The sequence below is a fragment of the Zingiber officinale genome, chromosome 8B (genome assembly GCF_018446385.1).
Source record: "Zingiber officinale cultivar Zhangliang chromosome 8B, Zo_v1.1, whole genome shotgun sequence".
Lineage (NCBI taxonomy): Eukaryota > Viridiplantae > Streptophyta > Magnoliopsida > Zingiberales > Zingiberaceae > Zingiber > Zingiber officinale.
In genome coordinates, this window is record NC_056001.1 from 106,731,795 (window position 1) to 106,756,380 (window position 24,586).

At 36.2% G+C, this 24,586-nt stretch overlaps 3 protein-coding genes across 4 annotated transcripts; all 3 read right to left on the bottom strand.

Moving 5' to 3' along the window:
• Window positions 1–3,989: 3,989 nt before the first annotated feature.
• On the bottom strand, window positions 3,990–6,843 carry LOC122017187. 2 transcript variants are annotated; one of them, XM_042574727.1, is made up of 7 exons: window positions 6,435–6,841; window positions 6,259–6,345; window positions 5,969–6,190; window positions 5,647–5,811; window positions 4,929–4,982; window positions 4,711–4,857; window positions 3,990–4,633 (listed from the first exon to the last, which is right to left on the bottom strand). In XM_042574727.1, exons 1-7 carry the CDS (start codon window positions 6,663–6,665, stop codon window positions 4,256–4,258), a joined length of 1,284 nt encoding a protein of 427 aa, XP_042430661.1. In that variant the 5' UTR covers window positions 6,666–6,841; the 3' UTR covers window positions 3,990–4,255. The 2 variants fall into 2 exon arrangements, with proteins under 2 accessions (XP_042430661.1, XP_042430662.1); XM_042574728.1 differs by lacking the exon at window positions 4,929–4,982 and having other exon boundaries at window positions 6,435–6,843.
• An 8,197-nt stretch (window positions 6,844–15,040) lies between these two features.
• LOC122017022 (probable methyltransferase At1g29790) lies at window positions 15,041–16,828 on the bottom strand. The gene has a single exon (XM_042574484.1). It carries the CDS (start codon window positions 16,583–16,585, stop codon window positions 15,200–15,202), a length of 1,386 nt encoding a protein of 461 aa, XP_042430418.1. The 5' UTR covers window positions 16,586–16,828; the 3' UTR covers window positions 15,041–15,199.
• A 1,940-nt stretch (window positions 16,829–18,768) lies between these two features.
• LOC122016482 (single myb histone 4-like) lies at window positions 18,769–24,365 on the bottom strand. Its single transcript, XM_042573786.1, has 6 exons — window positions 24,080–24,365; window positions 22,720–22,919; window positions 21,912–21,996; window positions 19,897–19,980; window positions 19,084–19,366; window positions 18,769–18,994 (listed from the first exon to the last, which is right to left on the bottom strand). Exons 1-6 carry the CDS (start codon window positions 24,227–24,229, stop codon window positions 18,963–18,965), a joined length of 834 nt encoding a protein of 277 aa, XP_042429720.1. The 5' UTR covers window positions 24,230–24,365; the 3' UTR covers window positions 18,769–18,962.
• Between the last annotated feature and the right edge of the window lie 221 nt (window positions 24,366–24,586).

Consider the following 24,586-nt stretch of genomic DNA (forward strand, 5'->3'; position numbering starts at 1 on the left):
GAGAGGGTTGAATCGCCTGAAATAGAAAAATAAAACCCTTCCTCGATCTTCAACTCATATTAGTAGCAAGCACACTTATATAAATGGCGTTAAGCAACTAATAAATAAGGAAAGATAATTACTTGGTTACAACCTAGGTGGTTGTTAAACCAAAGTGGTTGCAAAGCTCACTAAGAATCTCCTTTATGTAGGTGGAGAAGCCTATTACACTTTTCAAAAGCTTAGGAATGTGTTAGGAAGTGAGAATTAGAGTTGATACATATTTTCTAGGTCCAGGAGTCTTTTTATAGCCCCTGGAAAATCTTATCCGTAGCTTGAGGGCGCCTCCAGCAAGGTGCAGTGGATAAAGCTTTATCCACTACAAACGGCTACTTTGACTGGTCAAAGCGCCTTCCATACTCATGAGCTTTCTAATTCGGTTGGATTTGAGCTTTCTAATTCAACTCATTAAAGAGGATTATATATAGATGTAATTGGGAGAGAATTAGATACAAGTTTCACTATTTGGTCGATTGTGTTTTGGAAATCCAATCCTCCTATCCCTCTCCTCTCTCTCTCTCTCTCTCCACCAACAAGAGGGTGCTCCCTCTTGTTGTCGTGACCACCATAAGAGAGAAAAACTCTCCCTTGTGTGCTTCTCTTTTTCTTTCTCTTAATCCCTCTTCTTCGCTCATAGTTAGTAACTTTTGAAGGAGAGGCTTGCACTCAAGGAATTGTCTTGAGGAGCTCGGCATGGATACGAATAGAGGCGAGGTTCGACAGCATTGCTACAGTTGATGCTCTTCTCGTTACAGGTCATCCTTAAGGTATACCTAGTGTAAATTTACTTTCCATAAAATTTTAATTATGCAATTATATTTGGCATGTTGTATCCTTGCATGCGTGTGGTGTATGTGATGTAATAATTAGGAATTATTATTGTTTTACTTTTCACTATGCATGTTTACAAAATGTGTTCTAGCACGCACCAGCATCGGTCATATCCCAACGCATTCCAAGTCGACGACTTGGTATGGAAAAGAGTGAAGTCAATCGGTGACTTCACTAAGATAAAAGCCCCATGGGGAGGGCCCTACAAAGTTATTCAGAAGCTCCAATCAGGAGCTTACTATTTGTAAGACGAAGATAGGAGAAAGCTCGAGCAGCCCTAGAGTGCTAACCACCTCCAGCCCTATAGGGCCGGGTGAGAGATGTGTGATTAAATTTAGATACACTGTGTAAACATATATCCTGTAAGTGCAGGGGAACGATAAATAAAAATTCAAAGTGTCTCAGACTCTTGCGTCGATCGGCCAAGTTAAAAGTCGAGCAACGACTATAAACCCTTGAGTCTACGAAACAAAAGTCGAGTAGCTATTATAAACCCTTGATACTAAATTACTCAAGAAAAGTACAGCAGTCGAGCGGTGGCTATAAACCCAAGAGTCAATAAAGTCAACAGTCGAGTAGCGGTTATAAACCCAAGAGTCTATGCCAAATAAAGTCAATCGACGACTATAAACCCAAGAGTCGACGAAGTAGCCGAGCGACGGCTATAAACTCGAGAGTCTACGCTAAATAAAGTCAAGCGGTGACTATAAATCCAAGAGTCGACCAAATCAATAGTCGAGCAGCGGCTCTAAACCCATGACAGCAATTGATAGCCGAGCGGCGACTCTAAACCCTTGGGAGAAAGCAGTTTCAATGTCCATCATAGCTGGGCGGCGGCTCTAAACCTAGGTACGTAAATGACAACCGAGCGGCAGCTCTAAAACCATAGCAGCAAGTGGTAGCCGAGCGCGACCTTAGAAGCCTAAAATCTTCGATCAACCATGGAGGTCACGAAGACACTGCTTATCTACTCTGTCGAACTTACATCCTCCTTCGACTAGACTTGAGAGAAAAGCTTATGATGCGGTGATAAAGGGGGCCCACCAAGCATGGGTCAAGGGAGGAGATATTAGTTGATGTAGAAGTCAAAGTTAGGGTGGTCAACTCCAGGGAACCAACGAGCTCGCCCAAAGGGGGCCGAACGGAGGTCGACTTCAACCGCCGATCTGGCTTGAAGGGTTCGATCAGCCACAAAGCTCAACAGAGTGGATCGCTCGTCGAGACGGGATCAGTATACCCAAAACATCATATGCTCGCAACTGACCGAGCGAGTGCCAAGCCATCCGGAGTTCATGTACAGTTGGATCATAAATAATCTGTCGAACCAAGTCACTACGACAAAAAACAGCTAAGGTCGACTAGACGAAGAGTCCCGACCAAGCGGCTACTTCGCTCGGCCAAACAGTGGGATCCCTCCCATATCTCTTAATATCCCTCTGGGAGGTAATGCCGGTGACAACTGGGTATGGTCAATAGGCGAATCGTATGACGAAAGCTTCTACTATCTTGTCAGCGATTTGCATGCCCTGTTAAGGTATGGTGTCAGAGACACTTTTCTGACATGTCCTTTTATAGGATGATTGGGAAAACGTGCTCACGCCTTGAGGAGCGTGCACGTCGCCTACTGTAGCACTATATAAAAGGGGGTCCACGCACTGACGAAGGTATGTATTATTCGTTATTTGCGCTTGTGCTTTTACTGCTACTACGTTGCTCCGCCTTCTTTCTATTATTCTGGTGACTGACTTGAGCATCGGAGGGCCAACGTCGGGAACCCCTTCCCTAACCTAACACTAACATTCTGTGTGTTGCAGATAGGAACATAGTCTTCACGAGGTCAATAGAGGAGCCACATCCCCAGCTAGCCTCCTCCATTTTCAATCAGGATTAACATGTATTCAAGTTTAGTTCAATAAATTAGTTAAACTTATTCATTTAATCAAGCTTGTATATATTAGATAAATATAAATAAACTTTTACTAAGTTAAACACTAAATTTATTCGTGAAGTAGTGCTAAACAATTAGGAGCATCGGCCTAAATGATGGCGGGCAAGTTCAACCTTAGAAGAAAACCCCTAATGGGGCACAAGTGAGATTATCCACGATGCAATTTAAGGTTGAACTGGAACTCTTCCAACATTAGAGTTTTAGGGAGACCTTGTCACTACAAGATAAACAATGATTAACGATCTAATTAATTTTCATCACTAAATTAGCAATGGAAATAATGTTTTGTCACTAATTTAGTAACAAAAAAAATATCATCACTGATTAAATATAATTAGCGACAATATTTATATAATTAGCGACAGAATAAATATTTAATTAACAACTGAACATTAATTTGATCGTTAATTTTGTAATAGAATTTAAATTTCTTTACTAATTCAGTCATTAATAATCAATTTTCTCGTAGTGTGAACCCTTCTGAATCATAGTTAGAAAAAGATTAGCACAAATATAAATGCATGCACAATTAGAGTTGCAAATGAACTGAACATTCATGAATAAACTTAGTATTTGACTTAGTAAAAACTTATTTATGTTGATACAATACATGCACAGTCAAGTAAATAAACAAACTTGAACAATTCATTAAACTAAACAAATAAACTTAAACACATATATATTCAGTTCATTAATGTTAGTGAACAACGTTTGTCAACAATGTTCATAAACTATGTTTATTAATAAAACTCTTATCAACATGTTAAATAAATAAATAAAACTTTTAAAATGAATAAACAAGTTTGATTATCAAACTCAATTACCAATTAAACAAGTAAAAAATTTGAATTAATCAAACAAATTTGAATTGAGAGCTCGATAACATTTAAACAAACCAAGCTCAAGGTATGCGCAAGCTTGAATTGAGAGCTCGAAAATATCTAAATAAACTAAGCTCAAGCTCATAAAAAATAAATCAAGTTAAGTTTGAACAATTATTTCAAATTCTTGGTTTATTTAGGCTTGACCGGCTTAACTCAATTACCTTATCAAATAAGTTTGAACATCCCAAATTTGGCTCAGTTCACCTTCTTTACAACCCTATGCATAATAATCACACAACATTAACATTAAGATTAAAAAAAAACTTCGAACAAAAATAATCAAAAAATCACAAGAGCAAAATAATAATCTCCCAAGTTTAATTTCCTTTGCATTTACAGAACACGGAGCCATCCAAGAACACTCTTCTATGAGCACAACAAGAAAACAAAAAAAGAAGAGAAGATTTTCTCTCTAAAAATACCCAATAATTTTCTTCTTCTTCTGCTTCTTCTTCTTCTTTTGTTTTCAACAACAAGAACAAAACAACAAGAACAAAAATAAAAAACAAAAACAAAAATACATGTCAATATATATTTATATAACCATTAATTTCTAAGGGCACCTCACGTTCCTCCCCGGCCCTCCGTAGTAGAAATAGTTCCCCCACACTCTGTTCATCCCTCCTCGTATGCTGTAGCAATTGGGGTGGTCAGCTAAGAGCCTGAGGTTGGCCATGGGGATCAAGCTGTTGTCCCAGTCCACCAGCTGCAGGTTGCGGAAGTAAGCAGCTCTGCGGAAGCCTTCTTCCGCGAACTGCCCGCTGCCCATCTGCGTCGACGTGTGGAAACCCGACGACTGCGCGTTCACAATCTCTCCTCCGAACTGCACCATGTTCGCGTGCTCCGCCAGGTGACTGAACAGGAACGCCGGCCAGTACCCCACCAGCAATCCCGACCCCAATTCTAGCCACCAGTGCCCATGCTTCGGGTCCTGTTATTTATACGTAATTTTATCACCCATTTAATTAATGTGATGAGTTTATCTGGAAGATAATTAGTAATTGTTACCTTCCACACCAGAAGATCGATGTCGAATTGGCCGCCATTCGAGGCTGAGATTGGTGAAATAGCTGCTCCAATGGCTATCCTACTGTCTGTCTGTACGAAGCCTGAGCACAAGAGATTGTAGCAGCCAGTCTCTTCATATGCATCCGTCTGCATAACAAAGCGTCTCATATATCTGACTGTGTTAAAAGTACATGCTTGATAGTAATGTAATTACTTACAGTCCAGTATGTGAAAAATCTGGGCCTGCTGTCTCCATATAGCTGAGGACTTACCTGATCATGAGAGTTAATTATAAATGTCAAGCAGTTTTTTTTCTTCTTCTAAATATCCCAAATGATTTCTTTTCTGATGTTATTGATCAGAGCAATCAGTTTGTGGCCTGAGCTATCAAATCTCACAATGTGCAGCGTGTTTGTGTCTTGCTCTCTCTCTTCAAACAAAGACTAGAGACAAATTGTCAAATCTATTCAGCATTTTGCATTTTGTACTTAATTTTCATAATACTCCAAGTATATTCCCAGAATACCTTTCTATTCATGTTATTAAAACAATTTATCATAAACTTATTATAGGAATAGAATAATGATACTCATTAATCAACACCATCAATGAGTTATTAGGACTTTCCTAATTAAAAAAAAATTAAACTTTTAAATTTCCAATGATGTAAATCTATAAAATGATACTAAGAAGATTTCTAAAGATATATTAATTTTGATTTGAAATGATTTTAACTTCTTTTAGATCCATAGTGAATTTCGGACGAAAACCGACCGATGGCAAGAGGCATTCCGGAATAGATATTATGAAAAATTAGGTAAATGCCGAATCTAAAATGATGTGGAACTGAAAGTAAGTTTTTTTTTTTTTTCTTTTCTGAAGAATGGAAACTGAGGATAGGCTTTAACTCAAGCAGAGAGTGTTTATTAATTTTACCTGCCATCCAGCTTCAATGGTGTTAAGATCATCGCCAAAGGCTCCAGAGATGACCCAGATCTGCGACAAACTGAACTCTGATCCAATCGTCACTCTCGGTTCCCAGACACTGAGACTAGCTTTTGCACCATAATACTGATCTCCCATGGCGTAGCCAACAGCATGCTGCAGAGCAATTAACATGAGGCAGTAATGGACAAGACACCATCAACTACGAGGTGGACGAAGGTATGCATGCCTTGGAAGCATTCGAAAATACATTAATTAACTCGAGACAAAATAGATGACGGAGAGGAAGTGAACAAGGATGAAGGAGAGGGACCTCATGGCCGTTGTTGGTCGAGTCGCGGCGGAGCCGCGCAGCGGCCGGCTTCCTTCCGAATCGCCGGAGGGAACTGGCTCGCAGAATGTCTCCCGCCGTCGTCCTCCTTATCGGCACCGTGCCTTGGGGACATGACTCCCCGGAGATCGTCCAAGCTTGCAGGCTCACGCCGTTTGCTGCACTGATGTTCCATTTGTGGCCTCTCGGTCTCTCAGGAGGATCCTGGGACAATTGACTATCGATATACCACAAGAACAATTTTTTTTTTTATTTTGTTTGGTGAAACGTACCAAGGGCTTCTGTCCTCTGAGCTTGGGATGATCGAACGAGGGCTGGAGATGAGAAGGAACGCAGTCAATGACATCACCATCAGGGCTCTGCGTGCACAAGAAGAAAGAAACAGAGTTATCTCCAGCTCAAGAACAGTAACCCCAAGAGGCACAGAGAAGGAGACGACGGGGGCTGCCTCGATCGTCTTCACGGCGGGTCTGTTGACGCTCTTCAAATGGGCCGTGATCCAGTGATGCAGTGTGAGGTTGACCGCAGGCGCCGCCGCCGCCGCCGCCGAGGCAACAGGACAAACAAGAAGCGCGAGGAGAAAACAGCAAATGAGTAGGTTGTAGCTAGAATCCATGGCCGAGGATTTTTGGAGCTGCGATGCCTTCCCTCTTCTAGAGCTGTCTGTTTCTGTGGGCATCGGTGTGCTTGTCTTCTTCTTGTATCTTTCATTTGTCCCCTTCAGTAAAAGAAATTCCCCATGCCCGGGCTCTCTGTTCTACTCACTTCCAATTCACAGAAGCACCACTAGCTCCAAAGCTAAGAAGCACAAAACTAACAATATCTCCATGTTAATTTGATGCTTCCTCTCGCTTTATACTGCAGAGTGTCTCTAATACAGGACCAACTCAATATATTAAAGAGGGCATAATTTTTTTATTTGGAACTCAAAATGAGACTATCTATATGAGATCTACATTTACTATTGAGGAATTCTTAATAGTAAGATTTCATACCCAAATCCATCAACTACGTGTGCAAAATTAAAAAATCTAGGTTTGTTACTAAGGAATTCATAACTATCAAATTTCGGACCCAAATCTATCATTTTTAAGTCCTCATCCGAGCCTCTGAACATGTTTTTATTATTTTTGATAATTTATATGTTTATGGTGTTTAGGATAATTTGTATTTTTTTTTAGTATATATGAGTCAAGATTTACTTATATCAATGTCCTATTTTAGTAATTTTGATCTCTGTTAAGGAATTTTTTTTTGAGAAGATTTATTTTCTTTCTCTAAAATTGATATTCATATATTAAAAAAAATCATTTATTAATCTTAGGTCTAGAGTTTATATAAATATATCTATTTAACTACATGAGGATTTATCATATAGGTTGCGTTTGGTTAAAGATAATGTAATAAAATTTGTAATTTATATTATAATAAAATGATAAAAATATCCTGCGAACATTTATCGTTGACCATCGTCGTCATTGCTTTGCCTGGAGGCGACAACAGCAGCAGCCGGCAAGGGAGGTGGCCGGCGGCAACGGCAACGGAGGCGACGACCGATTGATGCAGGAAATTGACTAAGAGTATATTTTACATTTAAATTTTAGTCAAACATTAAACTTAGAATATAATTGGATTACATGTTGGCCTTGTAAACTAAAATTTTATTATCTTTTGTAATAGATATTATATTATCTTAACTGTATCAAATAAATTAATCAATATTGTAATGTAATTTTAATTTCTCTTTATTAATAAAGTTTTTTTTTTTTTGATAAATATTAAATTCCTCTTTATTTTTAGAGATTTCTCTATAATTCCGTCTTCTTATAAGTTTTTAGGGTAATCATTATCGTATTCGATATCAATCCCCAGTTCCGACAAGAGAAGAGAACAGGTCTTGCAAAACTAAATAATGTAATATTAAGATGAAAGAAAGATTTCAGACTTCGTTAGCAAGCCTGCAGCTTTTACTCCTTTTCTCTTCTTTTGATTCGTAATCGTTGTTGCAACTGGACCACTGAGTCGTCGAAGGCACCGTGCATGGGTTTTATCATTAATTCCTTGTTCCTTTTCGGTAATGGAGTCGAAAGTGGACTCGCAATTCATCTACACTTTCTTTCTCAGTTCCCTAGAAGTTCTTCGGCGTCTTAAACAAATCAAGTTTTGTAATATAAGGAACTGGAAAGACTCTGCAGTGAACTGTAGTTGTGCTCTTCGGAACCACTCCATGCTCTCGTATTCGATTACAGTGACGACTGTGCTTGAAATTTCCACTAAACCTTAAAAATCAAAAGGGCAGATTTATCTAATCGTCACACACACATCATTTTTTTACAAAAAAATAAAAATAAAATAAAAGAGAATTTTATTTTATGAGAATATCCTTACTTTCATTATTATTATTATAATTCATATGAATAACAGTTAAACATATATCAACAGCTAAATAGTTATTACAACATGAATTAATCAATATAAGCTTAATTATCATAGTAAGTTTAAAACAGTTGTAGAAACTATTAAGTGGTGGTTATACTACTATAAATTTACATGTTATAACAACTATTATTTAAGATACTACTTAATAGTTTCTACAACTACTAAGATGTATGATTTAGAATATGGATAGTGACGTAATCAGGATTTTTAATTAGGAGAGTTAAATTTTAAAAATTCATGAAAGAAGAAAAGAATAACTTACAATTTTTGAAAAATTATTATTTTTGAGAAAAATAGAGAAGAAGAAGAGGTAAAAAAGGGGAACTTTACTTTCTTCGTTAGCAACCTTAACTAGTTTCGATGAAAGAGAGCAGCAACTGTTGCTGCATTTCTTGCTTGTTGGAGAAGAGAAGGAAGAAGAAAAAAGAACTCTTGTACTTCAGAAGAGGAAAGAAAAAAATTATAGATTTACTAATGTTAGAGAAGAGAAGGAAAAGAAGTTAATCAAGAAGAAGAAAAAAAAAATAAAAGAGAGGAATGGGCGAAAGGGTGTCATATGGTATGGCGGGGATGTAACATGCGTAGGGAGAAGAGGGAGAGAAAAAAATAAAAGATTTAATTTTGTCCAAAATATCCTAATTTATTTTAAATCATTCGAACTTGTTTAAACATTAAATTTGGTTTGGTCATAACTCAATTTCAAATCAATCCTGATTTGAACTAACATAATTCTTATCTCTGTACCTATCCGTTGAATTTAGTTCAAACTCAATTCAATTTTAATTTAGCTTCCTTACTTCATGTCTTATGATTTAGTTCATCCGTTTATTATTATATATTTTATTTTTAAAATTTAATATTTCAAATTACAATATTTTCTCGTAAAAGTGGTACCAATAGATAACTTAGGTCATGGACTTTCCAAATATATGATCAATTTCATTTTTTGACAATGAATGGTGATGAATCGATTACTCAAAATGACTATGGGGACTTTCAAATAGATATATTATTCTTGAATAAAATATGAGAGGGGGTGGTCGCACCCCCTCTCCTTAAGGTGGCTACGCCCTTGGATATAGGGTTTAAGATTTATAATTTACTTATAACTATGTAATAGCTATTTAGTAATTTCTACAATTGTTTTAAAGTAATTTTGATCTATTTATTATGCTTTTGATAAAATTCAACTCATTTTGAGCAATTGATAAAAGGTATTTTGATATAATAGTAATCAAGATTTATAATTCAAGAATTTCGGATTTAGTATTTAAGATTTAGTTACTGCAATATGAGCTTAGTTTTGATCAATTAGAATAATTTTAATAAAATTTAAATAATTTTAACTAAATTAGTAAAAATATGTTTTAATATAATAATACTTTATATATATTAATTTTAATTAAAATAAAATAATTAAATTTTCACACTTTAGTGGCTACTCGAAAAGGTACTTTCAACAATGGATATTCTCAAAAGATGTCATTTTAACTTATTTTTTTTTTAAAAAAATTGTCCATCTAGCAATTTGATAAATCTGGAATGTCCTATTAAAAATTTTTTTTTGTTAATCCAACCGGTTAATCTTAAAGGTGAACGATATGGTCTCATCAAAATTTTTCATTGACCGTAAAGATAAATTTAAAAATATAGATGAGTCTTGAGGAATGACCAACGGCAGAGTGATTCAAGCTCCGTAGATGTTCGAGAATATCCAGCATGAAAATTGACTACTCATTCATTGCATAAGCATACCATCCTATTATTTACCATCACACCGTAATCCCATAGGCCATCCAATTGATCTTTGCCCTATTCTTTACAATCTCTCGTTAAATTATTTTCACAATTACCGACAGTGTTGCCTCAAGCACGTACGGTGACTGTCAGCTAGTTTGGTGCCTACAGCAACCAACGTATGGGGTCCCTGCCTCCTTTACGTCGATGCCTCATGTATATGTCTCCCACCTCCAACTCTTCTCTTCTCTTCTGTTCTCACTTCAAATTAAAGGCATGCTCTCTACAGCAGATACTTAATATACAGATATTGGCCCACTCCTCCACTCACTTGAACTTTGAATGGATTATATATTAAGGTATCTCACTGAAAGCAGTGCTGTCCAGATTGGCCCAGCTATCGATGTAAAGCAGCAAAAGTGAGGCATGGGCAACTAAATATGATATTTCTGGATCCATCACAATCCTTTTTACTGATAGACTACCACCTATTAATGTAAAATGTGATAATTTTCACGCCAAACCTTCCTCCTAATAGACTATCAAATCTATCACATGATTACTGACTTGGCTACCTCTTATGACAATAGATTACACCTATTGACAGTAAATTAACGAAACCATCATCTCATCGACCTTTCTAAGTGTCCCTTACTGTTTGAAAGGGAAGTAAATCACGAAGTTTTATCTAGTAACAACAGCGTATACGAGGAGTTAAAACAACCAACAAGACATTCCGCATTACTGAAAATCGACTTCATGTGTATTGACAGTGACACTCTTATATGAACTAACTGCGCTAGTCCGTGAAGACAATAATAGGTTACCACATATATTTATTATAGAGATTACAAAAGAGACACACATGTGGCAAAGGTGATTCGCTCATCCCAGCGCTCCTACCAATCCATCCTTAGACAAATACGGAGGAGGTAAATCACAGATGGCTACTAGCCATTAGTGAAAGTGACCAAGGCAAGAGGGAGGGCATCATCAGAAACCTTGTATGACAGCGCCCAATATTTCAACCACTGTGTCGTTCGGGGGGTTGAGAGAGACACATGTTTATATTATCCTAGAAGAGTGATGATGCAATTCCTACGTAACAGTCTACGTCTTCGAATTGTGTTCGTACCATGTCTTGCACATTCGCACACATATTGAGAATCCGTCCCACGTTTCCCACTCATCCTCCCATGCATTTGACCTAGTTTTTGATCGAGCTTAACTCCGATTTGATTATGATCACATGGTTTCACCTTTAATCTTCTGGCCCGACCCAAGCCTAGCTAGACTTGAGCCAGGCTGGTTTGTCTTGAGCTCAGCTATGAGTCAAGCTGCCCTGGCTCTATGTTGACCGAGTTCAAGGTCGGCTACATGGTGCTTACTATCTCCGGCATATCAAGATCATTGATTTTGAACGAGAATCGATGAATTTAGAGTTTGCAATTAGAATTTGATAGATTTTCTCTATGGTATAAATATAATCCATCATTATTATTCTCTAGAAATAAACATAAAGTTTTTCCTTATGTGTTAGTTATTATTTCAAAAGTTAATAGCCGTCCGTAATTTACCTCCTCCATATTAATCTTGAAACGAGTTGATAGGGATGTTGAAAACGAATATATTCATCTTTTACAACTATGGAAATAAACATAAAGTAGGACGGAAGGATTAATTCATGGCATGCCAGTCTTGATGATTGGTTTGCCTTTGGAAATGGAGGTGGAGCAGCACTGCCACTGCAGTAAATTCCAGCCTTCGCAGCCCACACGTCTAAAAAGAAAAGGTGTGAATTGTAGGAGAAGCAACAAATAGTGGCAAGCACACGGCTATGATTCTATCAGACATGCAGAGTCACTATCTTTCTTTTTGGGCACTCAGCCACTAACTTACTAAGGAATTGGTGCGAGTCTGTGTGGAATGATCATATTGCAACGAGGAAGATGTTCATCATACAAGTCACTGTTAAACGATCAAGAACAATCAATAGACGAAAACCTGTTAACAACGAAGAATCGGACCAAATATGGAGATGAGGTGATCAACTAGATGATAGAACCACAGATTCTCTACACAGACGATGATGATTTAGAGATCAGAATATCTTTTAGAAACTAACCATGTGACGCTGGGTAAGATAACGATTATCCTACGGGCTACAGAGAAAAAAAGAGGACAACCCGGTGCACGAAACTCCCGTCATGCGAGATCTCGGAGAAGGATCCATTGTACGCAACCTTACCTTGCTTTTTACAATAGGCTGTTTTCAGGATTCGAATCCGTGACCTTTTGGTCACATAGCAATAACTTTACCGTTACGCCAAGCTCCCCTTCGCTACAAAGAAAAGAAGATTGAGGAGAAAATAAAAAGAGGATCCTCCTAAAACAAAAAAAAATACGCTGCTCTCTAAATTTTACCACAATAAGAAAATTTTATTATGAATAAAAGATAAATCAACGTTTAAACAGAAGTCTTATATACCATAACTTAAGCCCCAAATAAAGGAAAGAATTACAATTAACAGATCTTAATTTCAATCTTAAGAAAAAAGAAAATAGATCTTTTACCCGTAAAGGAAAGAACATAACTGAATGATCTTAACTCAAAACAAAACAAGATGTAGATCAAGACAAATCATCTCATATAAATACCAAGAATATCAAAATCATCCTAAATACCCCAAAAATGAAAATTAGCAAAAATAACAAAATGACTCTGAAAAGGGTTTAAACGGTGGAATATGGGGCCAAAACTTGACAGTTAAGGTTTCACCAATAACAAATGTAGGTTTTCAAATTTTGCACGTATGATCACCAACAGAACTTTATTCTGAGTACTGAGTCAAAAGTCATGCTCTTTTGAAGTTTGAAAGGTCATATTGGATTTTAACATGAGTTGGGTTTGCATCACCATGTATTGTTAACCGCTAAATATGAACTCAAGTTTAGGGTTTGACTGAAAGATTTAATTTGTATATAAGAAGACAGCTCTTATAAACTTTGGCAATGGCATGAATGGGCTACATCAATTAAAGAGATTGAAGAGAAGAATTGAACCAAATGTTCATTCATCAATAAATAGAAAAATCTATTAAAACTATACAACTATACAAATGAATCCAAAACCGTATAAAAGGATAGGAAAAGGGTTACACTAGGCCTTAACAATGAGCATTTAAGTATATCAATGATCACCTCATGAACTAGAAGTGTAACCATATTTATTGTTGTCATATCTATTTTGAGGATTCATTCATTTCGAACCGCCAAAACACACATCCTCATGACTAAATTCTGGCAATGAGGTGAAACACCACTATACTTCTTAAGGCTATTTCTTTTAGCCTCTACCTTTTATAGTGGTAAGGCAAACTGTTTGAACCTAGAAAATACCAACTCTTCCTTTTAGTTCTTACTCATTGCTTTGACATTCTTCTTGCAACAATTTAAGAGATCATTGCACTTTTCTTGGAGCCCTCAAGATCAAATTAAGTGATCATTAGAAAATTTTAAGTTTCAAGTACATTTTAGTCATTCAAGTGGGGTAAAAAAGGTTTAATTCAACTACAGTTCTTCAAAGAGCCAACTGATTTCTAAACTATATGACCAACAACTATTGTCAACCTTGGCAAAATGTAGTATATATGCAATTGACCAAACAAACAGAATGAACTGAGTAGGTCAAATATGCTGGAAGAATTAGGCAAATCAATCAAACCAAACTTAAAATGAATGATTCTATTAGTTAAACTATTTCATTACTACAATCAAATAAAGGAATCAAATGGATTATTTTCCCTTTCTCTTCTATTTCATTCATTCTAATTCTAATTCTACACCAAGGGCTTGACTTCTCTTTGATCTTGCATGGAGACCTCCACTATCCACAGCATCTCAAATGTTCATTCATGAATAAATAGAAAAATCTGTTAAAACTATACAACTATACAAATGAATCCAAAACCGTATAAAAGGATAGGAAAAGGGTTACACTAAGCCCTAACAATGAGCATTTAACTATATCAATGACCACCTCATGAACTAGAAGTGTAACCATATTTGTCGTTGTCATATCTACTTTGAGGATTCATTCATTTCGATCCGCCAAAACACACATCCTCATGACTTTAGAAAAGCACGCAATCACAATGATAAAATTCTAGCAATGAGGTGAAGCACCACTACACTATGATAATACCAAATTCTTCTTAAGGCTATTCCTTTAGCCTCTACCTTTTATAATGGAAAGGCAAACTGTTTGAACCTAGAAAATACATACTCTTTCTTTTAGTTCTTAGTCATTGCTTTAACGTTCTTCTTGCAACAATTTGAGAGATCATTACACTTTTCTTGGAGCCCTCAAGATCAACTTGAGTGATTAGGTCAAACATGCTGGAAGAATTAGGCAAACCAATCAAACCAAACATAAAATGAATGATTCTATTAGTTATAATATTTCATTACTACAATCAAATAAAGGAATGAAATAGATTATTTTCCTTTTCTATTCTATTTCATTCATTCTATACCCCAGTGTAGAATTTTTTTTGATAAAGCTAGAGTACAATTATCAAAGGAATAAAAAATAGAATTAAGCTCCAAAAGAGAGTCAAATATCCAAATCAACAGATAACAAGTGATGAGATTTTTTCTAACAAAGACATGGCTTTACAAAACTGGATAATAGAACTAAAACAAAAAAGGGAATACTTCTGCTCTGTTAAATTTTTGATAATGATCGAGCCAATAAAATATTAAAGTGATCAAACATATCAAACCTTTTTAACATGAACAAGATCAATCATGATGAACACACTACAAATTATGATGAGCCCAATAAAATATTAAAGTGATTAGACTCATTAAGCCTTTTGAACAATGAGAAAGATCATTGTGAACTCATGCTAACAATTAGAAGGGTTAGAACTATCAACAAAACATAAAAGCAACAAAAGCTTAAGCTTTCAAGTGTTGTTCACCTGAAAGTTGGCATTGATGTCCAAATGTAACATTAGTAGTCACCTTCTCCATTCACAAAGACCTCGGCGGCTTTTCTAACAATGCGGAGAGATACACCTCGTCTTTCGACTTGAAAGAAATCACCCACTTGCGCTTCTTGTACCTAAACTGGAGGAACATGTATATGTAGTCATCAAGATCCTTTCTGCTACAGAAGAACTTGTCCAACCACAACAAGCCCCCCGGCCTTAGCACCCTGTCCCAGTCGAACAAGAAAAAGTCCAATAGTTGTAGATCAATCCAACCATCAAGGAATACACTAGAGTGTATCAAATCCATGGTGTTGTCGAAGAATGGCAGCCTTTGATTAAGTGTTACATACAGAGGGATTAAACCCCTAAGTGCAATTGTCTCACTAAAAGGAGCTCCCAAATTCAACGAAGTCGACACAATTGTCACATTCCACTCCCTCATTCGAGCCGCGAAGCTTCCTGTTCCAACACTAACATCCAATCCAATCCTGATTTCCCCTGGTTTAACTGCAAGAACATCAGCAATCAGGAAGTCAGCTAGTGAGACATTGCTAACCCATCTCAGCTTCTCCTTCTCAAATTCAAAGCATCCAATGCATTTGGAGAAGCTCCTCCTCGGATTCCTACTCGACAAGCACTTGAAGTCCCTGCATTTGTAGTTACTCCACCTCACATTGCGATCGTCTGGCATAGTCCACAAGGACATGTTAATTGGAAGTGGCTTCTGATATAGGTTGGATGCCGGAGCCAAGCACCTTCTCCGGGGAAGAGGGTCACAACCTCCGAGCATCAACTTTTGTGCTAGATTCCAATCATCTTTGCAGTAGGAGCCCATGTCGTAATCCATATACTCCTCCAGTTCCTTTCTCATGAGGACACAAGCATGGCCAATGGTGTTGTAGGTTCTATTAGTACCATACACGCTCAACTTCCCGTCCTTGTTGCCCTTTCCGGTGATATACTTCCTTGTCTCCTCCACTGTGAAGAAGTTGATTAAGGGGTCCTCCACTGCATCCGGTTTAGGAATGCGAACAAGAGTGAGTGCGACGTGAACACTGTAAAGAGGTTGCATCACTTGCTCTTCGAGGAAGATTCTGAACTCGGTGTGAGTGATGTTTTTGACAGCGATGCTCCTTTTGTTCTTCAAGCTGGACTGAAGCTTGTTCTGGATATCAGAGATCCGGGCAAGGACCTCTTCGACACGGTCATGGAGAGCCGTAAGGTCATAGTCAGCATAGCCATTGCTCATCGTCTGGAATTTTTGGCAGTTCTCTTCATTGGCATCGAGAAAGTATCCAACATGAAAGAAATGGTGAAGGCTTGCAACACTTAATATGACGAAGACGACCAAGATGATTTGCAGAATAACAATGGCTCTAGTGAACGAGGATCTGGGAATGTGCCGGGTCTCCATCCTCCACCTCATACGTAAATGAAGAAAATGATAGAAAGGAAGAACTCTCCTCTCTGTATCTCTATCTTTCTTACTTTCCTAACAGGCAATTCGTAGAGCAACTTGCAGGCACGAAAGAACTTCGCAAAAATGTCGATCCGACCCAAATTTCGACTCTCGGAACTCTTCAAAAAGAAACCATGCCCGAGGAGATCTAGCCCACAAAACGAGGCCTTCGACTCTTCGAATTCTACGAACAGAGAACTACGAACAAACGAAGGTACCTGCAGAGCAGAACAGAGCAAGAACGTGCAGAAAGAAATTTAGCATCGTCCAATGCATGCATTTATTGACGAGAAAGCTTCTGATTTGACGAAGTATGAGCCGAATAATTAATGGACAGCCAGAATCTGGCTAGTTAGAATGGACTTTTTAGTAATTTTAAGGATTATTATTACTGGATATGTAAATAATATCATATTTTATAGGTCAATTATACATTTTCCATTTATTTTAATATTTAATTTTTAAAAATTATCACTTTATATTGATATTGATGATTAATTACATTTCCAATGACATGTATTTATCAGAGACGTGCAAATTATCTCTCTATATTAATAACTAATTATATTTCCAAGATAACATGCATTTCTAAGATATATTCATTCATTAAATGAATCCTTTATAAATACGAATTTTTAAAAATCTTAAAATTTTTCAAGAATATGAAATGTTCTTTTTTATTGCACATACTCTATTCTTAATGAACTGAAGTTGAAGAGTCTCGTATGTTTTGCAATGGTAAATCAAAATACATGGGAGACCATACTATCATTAAGAAACTCATCTTGGCCGCCAATTCTAAAAATTTCATTCTCTCAATAATCTAATCCTCAATATCCTATTCTATCGTTTCCTTCCCTTTGCCAATAAATATTATTTTTTATTCTTATTTTTGAAATGTTATTATTTTTTATATAAATTTGATACGGATTATGAGATATTTCTCTATGTGATAGGGCCACCTCCATAATTTATGGATCCAATCCAAATTTCCATAATATGTAACATCTCATAATACGGATTATTGAATAAAATCAATCCTTATTTTAGGAGCTAATTAGTAATTTTTATATATAAATATTATTAATAATATTTAAAAGTAGTATAATTAAGAACGAATTATTAATTTTTTATAGGGAAATATCATTAACCGTTTTTAATAAATTCTCTAAATGATTTCTAATAAACAAGATTTACGGATTTATTATATATAAATATTAGTAACAATATTTAAAAGTAGTATAATTAAAAACTAATTATTAATTTTTATAGGAAATCTAGCGGGCCAGTTTCCAATAAATTCTTTCACTGATTTCAAGTTTCTAATAAATTTTCCAATTAATTTTAAGTAATTTCAAGAAAAGAATAAGTAATATTTTAAGTAAGGGCTAATTAGTAATTTATTAAATATAAATATTATTAATAATATTTAATTAATTTTCTAACTAGTCAGATTCTGGTCATATAGATAATTATCATATTGTTGATCCAAAAACATATAACCAACTTGAATTTCATAGTTTAGTCCACCAATAACTAAGATTGCCGACTCGTACATAGGGATGATCATTCGATTAATTTAATATTAATTTTGTATAAATTTTTTTTATTATTATTTTAAATAAATTTAATTAATTCGATGTTAACTGAAATAACTAATTCGATTAATTTAATTTTAATAAAATTTTGATTTAATTCAATTAGTAAATATTAAATTAATTTTTGATTAATCCGATTAATTTATGTATCGAATTAATCAAATGCTCACTTTCGACTCTTGGAAGGAGTTGGTCAATTTGTTGGAACTGATGTTGTTGGGGGGCGAGTTCACCCCTACATGCTCACCCCTACCCTACTCGTACGATAGCAATGCTATGCACATGGGATCATTGACTTTTGGAAGGAGTTAGTCAATTTGTTGGAACTGATGCTGTTGGGGGAGTTAATTAATGCCTTGTCCAATCGGGAAGTATTCAATATTTCAGATTAGTTATCCATGTGATGTGTGTACACATAGTTGAATGTATAATTTTTTGACAGGCTTAACTAGCAATTGACTTGATTAACTACATTGATGCATATCAGCAAGATATAGTTGAATGGATGAACGCAAACAGCATCCAAAAACAAAGTAAATAGACTCACTAGGATGCTCAAGTTCTAGTTTCGCCAATAAGTTGGTTTATGTACATCAGTCCGGTGTTCATGTTCATTTGTTAATTACAAGTTAAAACATCTGCCAATGGCTCTCACCTTTCAAGCTAGCATTACAACAAAGCAGTTCAATAGCCAATGAACCCTGGTGAATTGGATGATACCGATACCTTCTATTCTCACTCGAAGCTTACGCAACAGTGACAATCTCACCTCTTGAACCTGTAACATCAAACGAACAAATCAGTATTTAGTACGAAGAGAAAACTGAGAGAAACACAGTCAGTGAAATAGCAATTATGTGAAGGTACATCTCTCAAAAATCTCTTTTGCCAGTAGCAAAAGGGAATCAGTTTCTTCAGCCATCTGTGCAATCTTCTCGGCCTCCTTGACAGCTTCGGAGGCTAAAAATGATTTGGCTTCGGAATCTGCTATTTTGTAAGCAGCAGTTATCGCAGCCTCTTCTATAGGGTCCATGGCTTTTGCTGAACTGGTATTCTGAGGTACCCGAGTTCGATTTACTGGGTCTTTTGGTTTGGGAATAGGGGTTTTTGTTGCAAATGATGAATCTTTCAGCCTGTAACCCTTTTGGACCTACAACATGATGAACCAACAGAGAACAACCATCATTTGTACTTGCAAAGAAATAGTATGTTTGGTTTATCAGATAAATTTAATAAATAAGCTCTCATTCTTAAAGATCTGGCAACTAGTAAATACTATATATTGCGCGCTACTAAGCATTTGGTTCATGATACTGATGCTGTTCTAGCTGGCGAAAACATTAGGCTGCACCAACCTTTTGAGGGTGTTGAAACTGCCTCATAAAACACTCTGAATCATGTTACCTAAATTGAATATTATTTGTGGAAAGAAATAAAGAACCCAAAATAGATGCGTTGCATTTTAATGGCCCAAAAACATTCATGTTTGGCCATTAACATATTCCAAACTAACAAAGGTATGTAAGAATCCATATCCAATCATTGATTAAAACATATTCATTTGACATTAAAAGAACATGATATTCCTTCAACAATAGTCAAAATATGTTTAAAAACTAAATACATGTTATAAATAACATACTCTAAAAACATCAACCAAACGACTAAAGAGTTGTTTACCCTTTCTATTTTATTCTGTGCAACAAGCCTTCTTAACTTGGAACTAAGCACCCTGCGGAAGTTTTGTGGCACCTCTTGTCTTTGCTGCATAAAATAGTAGGGATCAACAATCACTGACTATTGCAAAAATATGTGGATTTTATGAGATTTTCAGTGGCAAAGTGCCAAAATGTACACGCTAGAAGCCTACACAGGTATAATTTTCATAAGATACAAGCATCAAAAGATTCCCCATAATACACAACTTTGGGGAGTAATTTTTAACAAACAATACCTGATATTACCAATAGTGAGTTTAGACATGATACAAGGGTTGATTCAAAAATATCTCAAAATGTCAGCAGAACTATTGGATAAGAAATCTTATTTGACAACATAATTTCGTGTTCTGGGTTTTGAACAATACCAGAAGCCATAAAGAGAAAGAAGACCAGTTAATAATGAAGCCAGCCAAATGGTTATGGGATCAACTAGATAATATAAAAGGAAAGATAAACATAGAAAACATTGCAATGCCCACATTTGAACACAATGCAAAATTACACAAGATGTCCCCTCATTTAGACTCTCCAAAAAATTCCATAGTTAGGTAGAATGAAACATTCTCTACACAGATGATGATATAGAGGTCAAAACATCTACGTACTTCCTAAACATCAGAGATCTTCAGCACAATATTCAATAGGAAACATCACAGTGACTTTGAAATTGGTAAAATCAGATTCAATTAAAGCTCGGGCATCTTGAGTATTCAGCATAAAATTTATGTATTGGAAAAGAATACTAACCAAGTAGACAAACTCAATGTAAAATTGTTAAATAGTATAATAGATAAATCTATCCAATTTAAAAAGTAAAGCAACAAATAACTATTAGCTAGAAATATGGCTAATTGCTCAATTCAGCTATCAAGAAATGCTTGCTTTTATGTATAAACTTTTGAAAATGTAAATATTAAAATCACAGGTCATCTCGTTGTCCAAAGTAATTGTTAATCTGTTGAGGCAGTCTCATGTTGCACTATTTCATAATCTTATGCCACATAAAGACATTAACTTGGTAAGATGGTTTGAAGTTTGGTGATAAATGGTTCTTTTAACAATTTTTCTTTGATACCACCATGTAGCCTCTGATTCTGAAATAGACACATGGTCATGTCATGTTTGCTGATTAACAATTATTTTGGACAATAAACTAGTACATTATTTTAATTTATATTTTTAAAAGCTGATATACATATAAATATAATATATAATTTAAACAATTCTTAATTTTGATTATAGTTGGTGAAATCACAAATTTTATGCCATGTTAGCAAATAGCATTTAACCCCTAAACATAACAGAAATGATTATGGACATAACAATCGTTTACTTCCAAAGTGTTCTAGTCCAGCCTATCTTCAATAGCACAAGATGCAATTCGTAATAAAGAATTAATATTGGTTATACATGATAAAAAAACCCATGAAGAAACAAACTGAGGGATGGCATATGACAAACTAGTAGTTTGAAGAAGTTCAAGGGCCAAGCTAGTAGTTTGAAGAAGTCCAAGGGTCAAGCTATGATGAAAATCATACACATATATACCCAACATATATATATATAGGAATTTGTTGCGCTGCACTGCAAATGTCTGTGCCTGTCGTGCTCGCCTGAGAGGGGAGGGGCCCACGTGGCCACTGTGGGCCCCTCCCCTCTCACACGAAAATTAATTACTTTTTCGTGAAGCATTGGTTAGAACCTCCACAAAGTGCAATTAAGTTCAAATTTTTAGAACCTTTACCATAAAAGAGGTGCTACATTATTCTCTTGTCAATAGTATATAAAGAAAACTTTTCGATACCCAATATAACTGCACAAAATATGAAACTCTGAGCATACTTGAAACGCCAATCAACATATGTCTAAACATGTGGATCTGCCAATCTTAGGAAGCCAAAGAGATAAAATGGACAGTGTGTTTTTCAGTTTAAAACTAAACTCATCCAAGATAACCAGGTTCTAATCACAAACCTCTATAAAACTGAAGATAGCACCAATTTCTACTCCATTTGGTTCTTGCATTGAAGTAATTGCCTCAATTATTAAAGCAGTGTATCTGACAGACAACAAACAAATGATTCATATAAGAAAATACTCCTATAACAAGACAAAGTACGGAGAGTCCATAGTTAATAACACATAAGAAGAAAGAAAAGGAAGACATTTAACATTTATTTATTTTTAGTTGGCACCAGATATCCAGCTTATACCGACTAATCTTGGGGGTGACCGGCCCAGTCCCACGGAAGTTTCCCACCGGCCACCAGGTAAATAGAGAAGCGCACACAACGGGCGGCCCATTAGCCCAACGTTCTTAGTTCAACCTCCCACTAAGGGAAATTCATCCGTTAATTCAAAAATAATGGTGGCACCGACATTTAATATTTATGAACCTACGGATTGTTATTTCGTATGCACCTAGGCAGATCTAAGAAATCTCTATGAAATAAGTTATCAAAACTGAAGCATCATGATGCTACAGATTGTTATTTCATATCATTTCAAGGGCAAGTTAAGAAAACATGAACCTACTTTATAAAATACTATTTCAAGCATGCCTGGCAAAACTTCTTCTCAATTGAGATAAATCATCATTTTCCTGTATAATTTTTTTTTAACTTGTTACAATGTGTGGCCCTCGTACTCTGAAGAAAGTAAATTTTAAAGATTGAAGAAATAGTCCAGGAAGGGGATACTAGATCATGATGGGAAAAAACTTATTTAGACCCAAGAGAATACTCAATTGTAATGGAAAATTGAAACAGATAACATTATGTACCGGGGAGGATTTTTTCCATCTTGTGCACTTTTTGTAGCATCCGGAGTTGTAGGTGATGCATCTTTATGTGGGAGGGGAGTGGGAGCAGCGCTTGGGGAGTCGGATTCTGGAATGGCTGAAAGAGGCTTTGGCCTTGGTGTTCTCATCTTTTCTCTAGAACCTTGGCCACTGGCACTAATGCTCATATTCCTCCATTTGTCCTAATTACCATAACTAGTGGATCAAATATGATTACAATGGAAAATGGAAAGAAAAAAAAAAAAAAAAACTAAAATCATATCATCCTTTAAAAAAATAGTAATGGCTTTACTGAGATAGTTGTCTATCTTTCTTCAAAAGTAAAATTTACATGCAAAAATGAAAGTACAACACCTATCCCAGATCACAAAGTTATAAGGGTAAACAAAATATACTCATGGAAGGAAAATCTGTCAGTACAAATGCTATGAGTGTAGCAAAGACAAGTGAAGAGCAAAAGCACTCCAAATATTATGGTTTCGTTACCAGAATGAAAGGATGGGAAAACTTATCCTTGATCACAAATTTACTAGGGTAAACTAGATTCACTCATACAGTGGAAAATATTTTTACAACCGTAGCAAGCATGAGGAGAGGAAAAGGACTTCAACTAATATGGAGAAATATGGATCATAACATACATCTAGGGTATATAAACAATAATAGTAATCTTAAAGATCACAACTACCTCAGTAATGGTCAAACACTTCCCCAGCAATTCAAAGTTCCTGTTTAAATTGTTATTCAAGCATTATCTCCAATTACACATCAAAAACTTAGGACCTCCTAAAACCAATCTATGATTTATAGAGCAACGGGCAACCAAGGGAAAAAAATAATGTTCAAAGTTACGTTTTTTATCCTAGTTTCGTTTGATTAATTTTGTTATAAAATATATAGCTAAAGCTTATCACCAAGAGATAGTAAATCTAAAAGGTTAAACCATCAAGTTATTTAAACCTTAGTAGTTCGCACAGTAGAGAGAGTCGGACACCAAATCTAAGAATGATTGTATAGATAACAAAACAACACTTGGGTTAGATAATACAATAATACACCGAAGAAGCAACAAAAGTGGAGAAGTATCCAAATAGCGAATACTAAATATCACTAGAACACAGCCTGATTTTCTTTGGCTAAATAAACCTGCAGACAAGACAGATGTACGAATAGATTGATCAAAAGCGTTGTTCGTTAGCTCTAGTGATGTTTCCGCTCCATTATCGATTTCAACTCGAGAATCATAAATGGGATAAAGAGGACATAACCAAAAAACTAAACCAGGGAAACTACATACAATGGAGTAAAGAAATCGACATAAACCAGTAAAGTTGAAGCAGACCTTGAGGTCGATGTTTGATCGGGTGGATAGGCAGCGGCTGAACTCGGGATCCTTTTGGATGGTCCTCCATTTCCCGGCGCCATGCTTGTCCACGCCGGCACGCAGCGCCTCCTCCTCCTCCGAGGTCCATTTCTGCTTCGGGGCTCCCATGACTGTTCCGACTCTTCCGCTACCTCACACCGTACTTCGGTCACTCGTCGCTTCTTCCCCCTCTTCTTCCTCCGCCCGATTAGGGCAGAACTGAATCACACCCCATGAAGAGGATCCCCTACGAGACAGGATCCACCTTAACTAGTTTCCTCCGTGTGGGGACCACCTAACTCTACCAATGGGAAAAAAGATTTTGAGTGATTGGTGTCTCGGACGAGGCAGGTTGGTTCGCAAGCGATTGCCTTGATCCATCGACTCCTCGGCCAGCCAGGATTGATCATCGCGTGCAACGATCTCTGAAAGTTGGCAGAGACTTGTGACCACGAACGACCAGGATCTCACAACTTTCCGAAAAGA